This window comes from Falco naumanni, chromosome 3 (assembly GCF_017639655.2).
Source record: "Falco naumanni isolate bFalNau1 chromosome 3, bFalNau1.pat, whole genome shotgun sequence".
Classification (NCBI taxonomy): Eukaryota; Metazoa; Chordata; class Aves; order Falconiformes; family Falconidae; genus Falco; species Falco naumanni.
In genome coordinates, this window is record NC_054056.1 from 76,742,615 (window position 1) to 76,755,266 (window position 12,652).

A 12,652-nucleotide genomic window follows, 5' to 3' on the forward strand; every position below is an offset into this window, starting at 1 on the left:
CTTTTTTCTCTCCTTTTTGTTTTCCTTCTCCAGAAGGACTGCATGTCAGAAAAAGCTGTGATTGTTTTCATATGCATCTGCATATAATTATTACTATTATTGTGCATTTATAATATGCTACATTGGATACACAAGTTCGTCTACTAAACAAAATGGCCTACTGACAGAAAGCTAGCACCCACTTACCTTAAACTGAACTTGTTACCTGTATGCAGAGCACCAGGCATACCAAAGCCTGTAAACCTTGCAAATGCAAGACAGCATTTTAAATTCATACAACTAGCATTAAAAAAAAAAAAAAAAACTTTCAATACATTCTCAGTTGCTTTAATACCTCTTGCTTATTTCTCTAATTTTAGAAGGAAAAACTAAATCAGAGTCAAACGGATGAAAGCCTTTTCTTTTCTGAAGTCACAGATACATATGTTGCATCTTGTATGAAAAGATCTAAGAAACCAACAAGCAAGTCTTGCCTTTATTAGCCTAATCTTGAGGAGTCCATCATAACTGACCATAAGACAGTCAGTAGTTAATGCATTTCATGCTGCTGTGCCATCATTATGATAGCTGCTTAACTGACGGCAACTGAATAGGAAATTATGTGCAACTGTCCAAAATGACTGAACTGTACCCAACACTTTTCCCTAGTTCTCAAATACTAATCAAATCATGTTTACAACACAGGTGGTTTTTTCCTCCCCACCTGACCATGAAATGAAATGAAAATCCTTCAAATGCTTCAATGCGTTCTTTTCCTATCCCTCCATCCAACTGTAACCTACAAGAATAACTATCAAAAAAATTCAATTTCTTCTAAGGTCATTCAACTGAGACTAACTAATAATGCAAAACTACCACAAAATGAAACCTACAGGTGGTAAGGCTCATTCACTACCTTGAAACAAATACCAAGAGTGAAAGACTGAACACACACTCAAAAAAGCTCATTTTTGGGGGTGGTGGGAGGGTACTGGCAAAAAGTTGTTGTAGTAAAAATTTCAACAACTATGCAAGCAATTTGGTTTTTTTCTCTTCTATTCTGTTACTGTATATACTATGAGCATTGTGAGTCCCATCCCCCCACCCCCATATAAACACTGTCTTACTTTCAAATTAAATATTGTTGACGGTGGTCACAGAAATCTGGGGTTCAAACCTTTCATAAATCCTCAGCCATTTCAGATATATGGGTATTAAGGGTTTTTTCTCTGCAATTTCATTATATTAGTATAAAACAAAACAAGCAATAGCTTATGCTACAAAGGTTAATGCAGTGTTTTGTTTGAAGGTTGTAAACTTCTGCAGAAGACTTGCAGTTAAAATATCAAACATTTACCAACACGAGAAAATGGCCAAGCAAAACATCCCACATATTTCTGAAAATGCTGGCCAAACTGCAAGACTACAACTTCAGTCACATTTACTTATGGAGCTCTGTGAAAAATAACGTAAATAAACTGTAAGAAACATGAACATAGCTAACAAAAGAAAGCTGCATGCCCAATTTAACATAAAATCACTAGATGTTAATTCTTTACTAGCTACAAAATCTAGCAAGTTCTATCACTCAAATAATGTATCTCTCTCATGAAAAAGGTTGTTTGCTACTAATTTACTCCTATTTTAAATACTGAAACAAAAAAAAATGTAGGTAGAAAAGCAGTAGCTTCGCCTTCTGAAATAACTATTCTAAAATAATATCAAAAGGCAAAGCTGCTACACCCTTCTACCTACAGTTTAAAACCACTTTAAAAGTTTTCTGGACTTCTTTTAAAACATTAATATACTGACTGTATTTTATGTAACTGATAGTTACCATAAATCAAACTAAAAATTGAAGTTTCAACTTCCTCAAGTAATTTCAAACATTTTATGTTAAATTAGATTCAAAAGACACAGTTCAGTTTGCTTTGCTTATTTGCATATCATGCTCAGCTTAACCCTTCTACTGTTAAAATGCCTTTTCTTTTTTAACTGCCACACTAACATAACTGAAGACTCATCTAGATCTCACTACCACCCTTACTACCTAAGCCCTGCTTGCAATCACAATAATTAATGCAATGCATTAAAATGAAAGTCTTCTTCCCCAACCTTTAGGAGAGCTTTAACAGCTCTGCTCACCACTGGTGAGTGTTTAATTGTTACACCAACACCACCAGGCAAGACTGAACACTTCTGAAAAAAAACCCACTAATATTCCAGAAACTAAATGCTCTACAAAGTTATCTGCTGTTAACCCTTCCCCTAGGTCTTCACCCCTCCACCTCTTTTTCTCCTCCTACACGTTCTTTATTCCCACCATCATTGATTTGAGCTGACTTCCACACTCTTAAAATCAACAAGGAACTCCCATGGTATCAAATCAGAACTTTCCTGGCCTGCGTGTCATCTCCCCAGCCCAAGCTAAATTTAATGTTTACTGATGTAATTATTACCTATTCTAGAGCCTGCAGCTTTCTCATGGTTCAAACAACATATCTCTATTGCACTTGAAACTTCATCAGATGATCAATATGTTTTTAAGATTTTTGGTATAAACGTCATAATACGGAAATCTCATACTAGATGTTTTCCTGCTCTTTTTGGCTTTCTAGTTCCACTACTGAAGCATCTACAAGAGAATTCAATGTTCCATGACATTTTTTCTAATTCATACTGACAGACACTATTATCCCATAATAGTGATGAAACTCTCTATTTTTAATTCAAATCTGTTTCTAGAATTAGAAGAAAAAAAAAAAAAAATCAACCAAATTGCTTATTTCATATGTCTCAGATACTTTGCAAGTTTCCTCCACTTGCTAAGAAACTTCTCAGTAATAGTCCACAGATCTAGCTTTTTTTTACATCATGTACAGGTGGGTTTTTTTTATTTTCTTTGCCTTATGCTTCATATATCTCATCCTAAAAGCCATTAAATTTACATGTTACTAACGTTTTTATATCCTAGGTCCTGAAATACTTGAAAGAAAAAAGTGACTAATGTTCTTGTGGCTCCATTTCATTTGTAAATCTTAAGCTGCAGTACTAACATGTCACAACTTTTTTTTAACCACTTCAATTGCTTAACATTTTTTCTTTTTTATTACTTTTAAAAAATTGAGTAGAATCCTGAGTTGGATGATTCAATGAATGTTAAATTGCTTTAAAATTGCCATGCCAAAGCAAATGAAAATTCATTTAGTTTAAAAACAAGTTATAATTTCAGCCTGCATCCACTAGGGTTAAAACCTGAGTATAAACTTTATATGGGAAACCAATACAAACTTAAGCATAGCAAGCATTACAACAAACAGTATCATATAATTTTAATACTAATCTGATTCAGTACATTATTCATGTATTAATAAGACAGCTTAGTTTCAGCTTTCAGTACTGATACAAACTACAGAATGCACTTATAAACTCCCATTTCTATACCAATAATTTCATGATAGCAGATAGAATTCTATGTACTTCGAAAATATTTTTGTAAACAACTGTCATAAAACAGCCTCACAGGAAAAGGATTAAAATTTGCTAAACTGCATTAAGTTATTGAATTTAGCAAGAAATAGAAGACATTAAATTCTAATTTCCAATTAGTCTTTAATATATTCAGTATTACATTAGGAATACATAATCACAAGTTCGAACTTCCATAGAAGGCCCACCTTAAAAAAAGATCTCAAACAAATTTAGAACAGCCCTTGTGGTGTGATTGTTATATTAAAGAAATTACCAAAAACTTAGTTTGAAAACAGACAAATCAGTGGGGATAAACCATATAATGACATAGTATCTTCTGAATAAAATAGATGTTAGCTAACTTAGAAATAAATGTTTCTGTAGTTTTCAAGCACTTTTAAATGAAGTGCTTTTATTTGAAAATGTAAAAAGAATCTATCTGAGAAATCAGTGAATCACAAAATAAATTATTTATTAAAATTATATTTCACAAAAGAATTATCATTGTCATGTCTATATTGAGGATTAACATATAAATATGTATTTACATAATGTCATGCTAGAATACAATTAAAACTGTTACAAAACACTTCAGTTAATGTTTGCTAGAAAGACAAATGTTATAGTGTTAACAGAGGTTATTACACTTAGCTTTGTCAGTTTTGTGCACAAAATGCACAAATTGAAGCACATACAGAAACCAACTACACAACCACAGATACATGTTTTATTCTACATATTTACACAACTGTGTAGTATTTGTCATCCTTTCACAAAAATGGAAAAGTCATTGATAGGCTTTCAACTAGTGAAACTACATGGCATGGCTGACTTTATATTGAACTAAATCTTAATAGTGTCCACTTGGGAGTTTCGCTCTATGCCATAAATTCCTGTTATATTAAGACTGATGATTTCATGGACATTTCCGAAAGCCAATCAATTTAGTCTCTCAGTTACTGGTTCTGTAAATCCAAAATAACACAAGTCTTTTTTCCCTGAACCCCTTCATTCTGTGACGTACCATCAACATCATCTGCAGCTTCGCTCTCTTCTTCTTCTAGTATTTCAAAAGGAGTCAATACATCATAGAGAAATGAGAGAAAGCCATAAAACCAATCAGAGCTTTCCTCTGCTAAAATATTAAGGACTTCCTCAAGGGAATCAATATTTTCATTACTGCCATCTTTGGTCAGGCCTATACAAGAATAGAGGAGAGAGAGGGAGAGAGGGGGAGAGAGAGACAAAGAGAAGGGAAAAAAAGAGACAGCAGTTAGGTGGAAAGAGGAAACTGTAAAAGGAGGATCTGTGAAAGACATCTCATGTCACAGACAGCAGTCTTTACAGGAATGCTAATTAGGAAATAGAAAAATGTTAAGAAAGTTGAATCTTTCAAAGCACAGAATCCAATCTGGACAATAAACATGCACAATATTATGCCAAAACCTTAAATAGAAGGTGGCAGATTTGCTTTCCCTTCTTTCTAGTCCTAAATCCAAATCCATTTATATGTAGTTTTCTTGCCACACCATTTACCTTTAAACAATTTTATAACAGTTATCCTCCACTACTGAAAATCATCCAAGTTGCCTTTTTTTTTTTTAAACCATCATGTTCAAATTTTAGAGCTTGCAACTGATAGCTGAGAATAACATTTAAAAGCAAACAGTACTTTAACAAACTTTTCACAGACATACTCTTAAGGATAACATTTATTCTACCATGCAGAATTTTGATTTTGCTTAGAAGTGAGGACTCTTAATTGCGGGGGGTGTGCGTGTTGTTTTGTGGTTTCTTTGTTTGTTTGGATTTGTTTCACATACTTCTCAATCATTTTTCTTCTATGATATGTATTCTATACTATATACTTGATCCTCAGGAATTAATCCCAAATCTGAGGATATAAAGAACACCAGATAAAAATGAATAGGTACCCAATACAAAGGTGTATATATTGTTACATAGAAAATCTAAAGCAGACTAAAGACAGCTAAAGTAGAGATGGCCAGAGCAGCTAAGAAAGAGCTCGTCACTTCTAAACTCGTAACACCAGAAGTTGCTACCCTGGGCTATGAGACCCACTGATCTAACTGGTGTTTGTAAAACACAAATAAGCCATGATTAATGCTTTTTTTTCCCCCTCCTGGTTTTTGTTTTGTTTGTTGGGGTTTTTTTTTTTCTTTTTAATTAAAGTCCACTGGTTTACAGTTATTACTAAATAACATTTCAACTTTTCCATTCTGGGAAAAGTACAACAGAATGACTAAGCAATGACAAACATCAATTATTGGTAAGTTTTAAAGCAGGGCAAGGAGGAATTTCCCCCACTTCTAACCAGAACAAACCTTTGTTTGTGTTGGAAGGAGAAGCAGAAAGGTGGATTAAGTGTGAAGACAGATTATTGAGACAAAATTAAGTGAACATATTGCACATGCAGACTACAAAGCAGTATTAAGTGCAGGTTAATGAAACATTCAAGATAAGGGAGTTCATGGCAAAGACATTCAACACATTTCAACACGTTTTTCTTACAGCACATAGTGAAAGTATCAATGATAATTCTGAGGAAACTTCCAAGTCCATGATGTTCCACATCCTTGTAACTGGATGTCCAGAACCTCTACTTGAGTGACCAGCCATTCTCAGTATTTTTCACTGGATAGCCCAAAGGCTTAAAACTGATAGATTGAATCCAGGAGGCAATCAAGGTATTATAAATATCCCTCTCCAACTTCTTCCATGGCTTAGTTCTATAAAAATTAAATTTTATAGACTTAACTTTATGCATGGTAGTCAGTCATCATTCTAATTTATTTTCAAGATTCGGATCAAGCAAGATGTAAAGACATAAATTGAAGTATGTTTTACTTTACTATAAATTCTCAATTTAAGAATGGAAACCTGGATCTTAAAAAAAATTAAAATAATCAAATCTAACTTACAAACACAATAGATTTGTATCATTCTACTCTGTCAGGATCTGGCATTAAAAAAAAAAACAACAACCAACTAAAACCCAAGTTACCACTCACAAAAGACACGAGGCTTTAGATAACCCTTCTGCAAGCACATGAAGAACCATATAGATACTCCTGTTCTTGCACTAAGTCAAGAATAAGAATCCTGGGCAATTTCTTTGCAAAATATAACATAGCGTGCAGCAGCATATTTTCTTTGAAAAGATTGGGACACCAAAGGGAACAATAGAAACTGGAAGAATGTATCTTAGAGTCTTTACAATTAAAAAAAAAAAAAAAAAAAAAACACCAAAAAACAACAAAACCCCAAAACCTTTCCTTACAGTTCTTTACAAAAACTATTCATGATTAATAAAATGGCCTTTGAATCTAAGTGGCTGGAGGGTGGGGAAAGAATTTTCAGCCTGAGTTACAGAAAGTAACACACTATTTCATATAATTATCTTTTTTCTTTCTTAGAAAGAGTTAAAATAAAAAAAAGAACCCAAACTAATACTCAAACTGGTTTTGGTCTTCATTTATCACCATAATCAAGAACTGCTTTTCAAAGTAAAACTCACGTACTGATAAGAACACATAAGCATGGGAAGAAGTGCCTGCAAATGGTGACAAAACTGGAACTGCCCAACCAGGCAGACATACCACGTTAAATCAGTGACCCACAGGAAGTAACTACTTTACTCCAAGAGAAGTCTAAATATTACAATTTAAATCAAACAGCGATTAAGGGAGTCAAAATCTTTTTATCTATTCAACAGTGTTACCACAACCTACGGTGCAGAGGGCTTGACTACATTCATTTAACAAGACAAAGCCTTTCTTCTCCTGCAAACATCTCTTTTATGAGAATGAGCATACGCAAGCCTTTAATATTTAGAAGTGCTACAATAGAACATGAGAAAACTAGAGAAGAGTATGAAACGTATCCTGAACAGCTGAACCATACAAAAGCATTCTTTTAACTCCTAGTATCTCAACACAGACTTTTTGAATGTGCCATCTTTGTATGACTGCTTGCAAAAAAATTTTTCTACTATAGGTGCACCAGGGAAAAAAAGCTGGTTTACAGAAGCTTGGATTCTGCTTTTTACTACTTTGCTGGTACACTAATTTTGGGGTTTTTTGGTTTGGTTTTTTTCCTTTTTCTGTATAGCCAGACTATGCTGAACCAAATGCACAAGAACAATATATTGATGACTTACTGTAGCTGCAGTTCCAAAATTATACTAACTACTGTGGCCATTTAAGTAGAATTTCTCAGGATATTATTGCTTGTTAAAAGGACAAAGTACAAAAAAATGGCTCAGCTTCAAAGATTCTATTACAACAGACATTGGTATTCCCTATACATGTATTTCTTCATAATACTACTAAAGCCACTGTTTCTTTGTACTGAGCTAAAAGTACTGAGGTGGAAAACTCTTCCTTAGAAGAATAACCCCTTTCAAAGACTAATCAGAATGTAGTAGACAAAAACTTGGAAAAGAATTACTGATAACAGCAGCCCTCAAAGGAGTGGATTAAGAAGCCTCTATTCCCATTACCAAAAAGAATTCAGTAAACAGAACATTAGAAATACCTGTGAAAAAGAATCCACCAGGTAACTGCCAACTAGCTTCACCAAGCTTGCACTTCCACCCTGGATATTTTTTTTAAATAAATGAATACAAAACTAAGTCAACAAATATTTGAGGTCGGTTGGCTACTTGGGTTTTACATGGGGCTCCATCTCCCCTCGCCTTTACTTGAGGGGCAGGGAAGAACATACTTCTTGCACGTCATTTTTAAAACTACACAAACACCTCAAGAAAACTTAATTTGTCAAACCTCCTTTGATTTACACAAATAAAAAGAACAAGCCCTATCACACCTTATACATACAAAAAATAAAATACTAATTTTTAATTCTTCTATTTAGGTGTGCACAAGTATTACAGAAAACTATGAAGGTATCAGCTTCTAAACCAGTCTTTGAAACATAAAATAAACATGCTGGCAGATGCATTTCTCAGAATTAAATTAACTTTAAAATGTATTTATAATTAATATGCAAATTAAATCTTTAAATTTGTAGCAAAAACTAAAGATTATGGAAGTCGACATTAAACCACTACACATGCCACAATTTCAATATATAGTAGTTTAGTAATAACTACTGAACAGAAAATAAAAAAGCGTATGACTTCCTAGCATTAAACATCAAACAGTAGGATTTCCTTTTAAAGTCAATAATAAATTAGCAGAGAAACCACTTGATGTCATAGTAGTCTGACTCAGAGAAAAAAAAAGTAACGAGTCTTCAAACACAGCATATGTATTAACAAAATCATCACAAATAAAATATAAAAGAAGCTATGCATTCAATATTTAGAAAGCTACCCTACTGCAGTTGAATGTAGACTTACTAGATGATTTTCTTTACTACAAAGACGTAATTCTGGAAGACAAATTCCTGAAGAGGGAATCTAGTCTACCAGTTTCTGCATCAATGAAATAATTTTAGACTGCATGGTGGCGTTCATTTTTTAGTTCATATTAAATATTAAATACAAACAAGTGCAATAGTTTACTTGGATCTTCAGTTAACACTATTATATGGTAGTTACTAGAAAATATTATCAACGTCATGTAACTTTTCAAAATTTACCATTTTCTTCGTACTGCAGAAAATACTTTTTAAAATTAAATGAGATTAAAACAAATTTCTGAGCAAGTATTCAAAAGTAATAAAAATAACTTTTGATCCGTGACCTTTTAATGTCACATTTGAAGTATAAGGTTTAAATGTATGATAAGACAAGCTTATAATAGAAACACTGTCATGTACTGGCATAATTCCCAGCTCTATCAAGTTGCATAAAACAGAGAGAGATAACAAAGTAGCAGCATGTTTCTGGCTACCACCTTGGTAATCTGAATCCAACTAATATGATCCACAAGGGATTGATATCCACTTTCTATACACTACATAATCCTAATCTTTCTCTGTCTATTGTAACTATATAGTGTTATCTTATCTACCATTTATAACTAACAACCAGTTTGTAGCTCAGAAGTCATTCAGACCCCAGGAGAGTCTTTGGAGTGCCTCTCACATTTACACCACTGCAAACTGGTTCAGTAATTTTGATGGCATGGGTTTTCTTTAAACCATGAAGGTATTAAACAAATGAACCCTCCCCAGAAGATCTGCTTATTTCTGCAAACGTAAGTTGGGAAAAATAAACCGTTAAAAAACTGATTTTTATGGAGTATGAGCTTCAAATAGCAAGCCATAACATCCTGATACACTATTGACATACCATTGATAACTAACTAGTTTGAGACATTCCACTTTGCCCTCTGCTCAAGCTATTATATACTATTTTGTCGTTTTGTTTATGTTTAGATGGCTAGGTTTGTGTGCTCAGAATAGATTTACATTTGAACAAGTCAATTTTTAAAAGTAAATTTCTAACATCAGGTATGCAAGAATTATCTATCCAATGCTTGACTGTGAAGCTGAAGATGGTAGTGCTTTAACTGCTAGATGTAGATAGAAGGGCAATATCATGAAGCATATATAGTAATTGAAATTTCTCTTTGAAGATACACAGTGAGCAGAAGACATTCTCTGAAACTCCAAGGAACAGAAGCCTAAAAACAGTGTTTCAAAGTCAAAGAAGAAAAATCCACATCATGCATGACCGCTGAAGCGCAAAGAAAACCAACAGACCTGTAGAGAACTCTGAACAGAGGAAAAGACTAATAAAATATGCTAAACAGTGATCTAGGAAGCACAAAGGCCTGTTGGAAGTCAAATTTAAAATTAAAAATGGACATAACACATTAACATAAACAATGTTTTAACTCTTGAAGCATATTACGCCCTGCATCTGAGTAATAATCACAGCCTTCTTTCAACTGTCTACAGCAGCATCAACCACCTAACTTCAAAATCATCCTATAAATGCTTTCCACTTATATTGCTATATTAGGAGAAAAAGAACACAACCTGAACAAGTTTCACACACAATCCTACAACCTGCATTAAGAAAAAAACCCACCACAATTTAATCATTTTAAGTTCTCCAATCTGGAAAAAGCAGAAATATTGTTTTGACATTAAACAAAAAACAAACATGAATGACAAATGAGTTACATAGATTATTCCACCCGTTTGTACTTGCCTAGCAATACTTTAGCATCTTCCACATCAAAATCTCCATCTCCATCAGCATCATATATCCCAAGCTTGCCTAGAAATGCAAAGAGAGGGAGAAGAGACAATTAAGGATTCAGCAGTTTGTTTCCAGCACAGTGTTTTCAATGTGCAATGGTTGACTGTCAATGCCAGGCTGTTACCACATTTATTTATTTTTTTTATGATTTAGTCATACAACTCTTAACCACATTTTACATTTCCTGGGAAATATCACAAATATTAATAATAATATTAAGTTCCTTTCTGCACTTCCTAGACTTCAGACTGAACATGAGTCTTTCTCACACATTTCTTTTGATGTTCACAGATTTAAAACAAATCTGTAATTAAGTGATGCACTTTATGTGAACATGCTTTGCTCAAAATAAAATTTAAGTTCACAGGGAATTCAACATGTTTGAGGGGAAAGGAATAATAAACCAAACTAATCAAAAAAATCACCATTTGTTTTCTGATTATATGCTTCTTGCCATTCTAAATTCTCAGGAAAAAATACGTATGCAACTTTTAGTGTCAAGTTAATAGAAAGTAAGGAACCTAATTGAAGGACAAAGGAAAATATACATAATTTTTTATGCAACAACTGCATAAAATTCACTGCAGACAAAAAAGTTGTCCATTCTTTTATAGGTGACCAACACACCAGACATCTCCCTTTTATTTTTGAAACTGAAGCTCTACCAACCCTAAGTATAGGCAAAAGGAGAACCTAGTTATTCAAAAAGAATTTTTAGCAAAGAATTGTGGTATCCAGGATTAGAAGCATCCTGGGATCACCAAGTGAGTAGGGAGCTATCTATCTAATTAGTTTTGATAAAATTCAGACAATTTTTAATAGCATAGAAACTCTGCACACTGTTTGCAGAAGTCCTTATGGTTTGCCAGTTTAATATATTTGACATTCTTTAAATGGAGGCAGAACTTGATTGTCATTAAAATAAATGAAACATAGTTCTTAATATGGTATTTAGAAAAATAGAAAACAGTTTTGTCGAAGAAAAAGTTCAGACTTGGGTCTAGAACAGGCGAAAATAAGGCCATCAACATTTTATGGAAGCAATGAATTATGAAGATTCTTTATTGGTTTATGGTTAAACATAGCAGAGTGGTAGAATAAACTTAATTCTCTAGAAATAAGAATTGCATCATCTTCAAAACCATGAAGAATGAGACAGATGAGAAATGACCGAGTTTCACGTCATTGTAGAAGAACAGTAATTGTCTCAAAAATTAAAAACATTAAAAAGTAAACCAAAATTCTTAGCCAAGGGACTGTAAAGCAAGCTTATTTCTCTAATATCCTACCTTGTAGGACCTCTGACAAGTTATAACGGAAATCCTTTGCTTTGGCTGCATGCATGGTAAAAATATAGAAACCATTATTTGCATCACTAGACCCAAAGAAGTTTCAAACCAGAAGCTTCTCTTAAAATCAGTCCAAATCAAAAGCATGTACCAAAAGATTTGCAAAGCTGTAAAGCTTGTAAAATCAGCAGCTGCAAAAGCGCATGTTGACATCAGGACAATAGCTCTATCTATGGACATACATCTTGAAATTTGAGACATTGATTTTTACCCTTCAATATCATATTAACAATACCATCTTAACACTGTCATATTGAGATACAGTTATCACTGTTACAAGCTTTAAACTGAGGTCATTCAACAGCTCATTCATGAGAGGGAGACTGATCAATTGTCCCAACTCCACAGGCAACACAGTCCAGCACAGGAGTGGTAACATTACCTGCCCATTTTCTGCTGCAAGTTTCTGAGAGCTTAAATTGAAGCAATGCATATTTAGCTGATATTTCAAATGAACTACAGTATACGTGTTACAAAGAGACCCAGATCTCTCCTTGGAGATTTCTTCCATTCTTTAACAAATGCTGTAATAACCTTTTTCAGTCTTATGAGAATCCCATTTTAACATCATAATAGAGTTCAGCATTAAAATATACTTTTTGAACTACATTGCCTATTCTTATCATGTAGGTCATTTGCAAACACTGCAGTAGTC

The 12,652-nt window shown here is 33.5% G+C and overlaps 1 protein-coding gene across 18 annotated transcripts in view; it reads right to left on the reverse strand.

Annotated features, from left to right (window-relative positions):
• The window catches only part of ASPH (aspartate beta-hydroxylase), a 123,709-nt gene that overhangs the window by 94,754 nt on the left and 16,303 nt on the right, over positions 1-12,652 (reverse strand). For 12 of the 18 annotated variants that reach the window (XM_040588679.1, XM_040588685.1, XM_040588684.1 and 9 more), the window contains exons 3-4: positions 11,938-11,982; positions 10,598-10,666 (exon numbers count right to left, since the gene is read on the reverse strand). In XM_040588679.1, the coding sequence (XP_040444613.1) occupies positions 10,598-10,666; positions 11,938-11,982 (114 nt within the window). Of the gene's footprint in view, positions 1-3,901; positions 4,649-10,597; positions 10,667-11,937; positions 11,983-12,652 lie in introns of those variants that run through there. The other 6 variants (XM_040588680.1, XM_040588683.1, XM_040588692.1 and 3 more) reach the window with 3 other exon arrangements.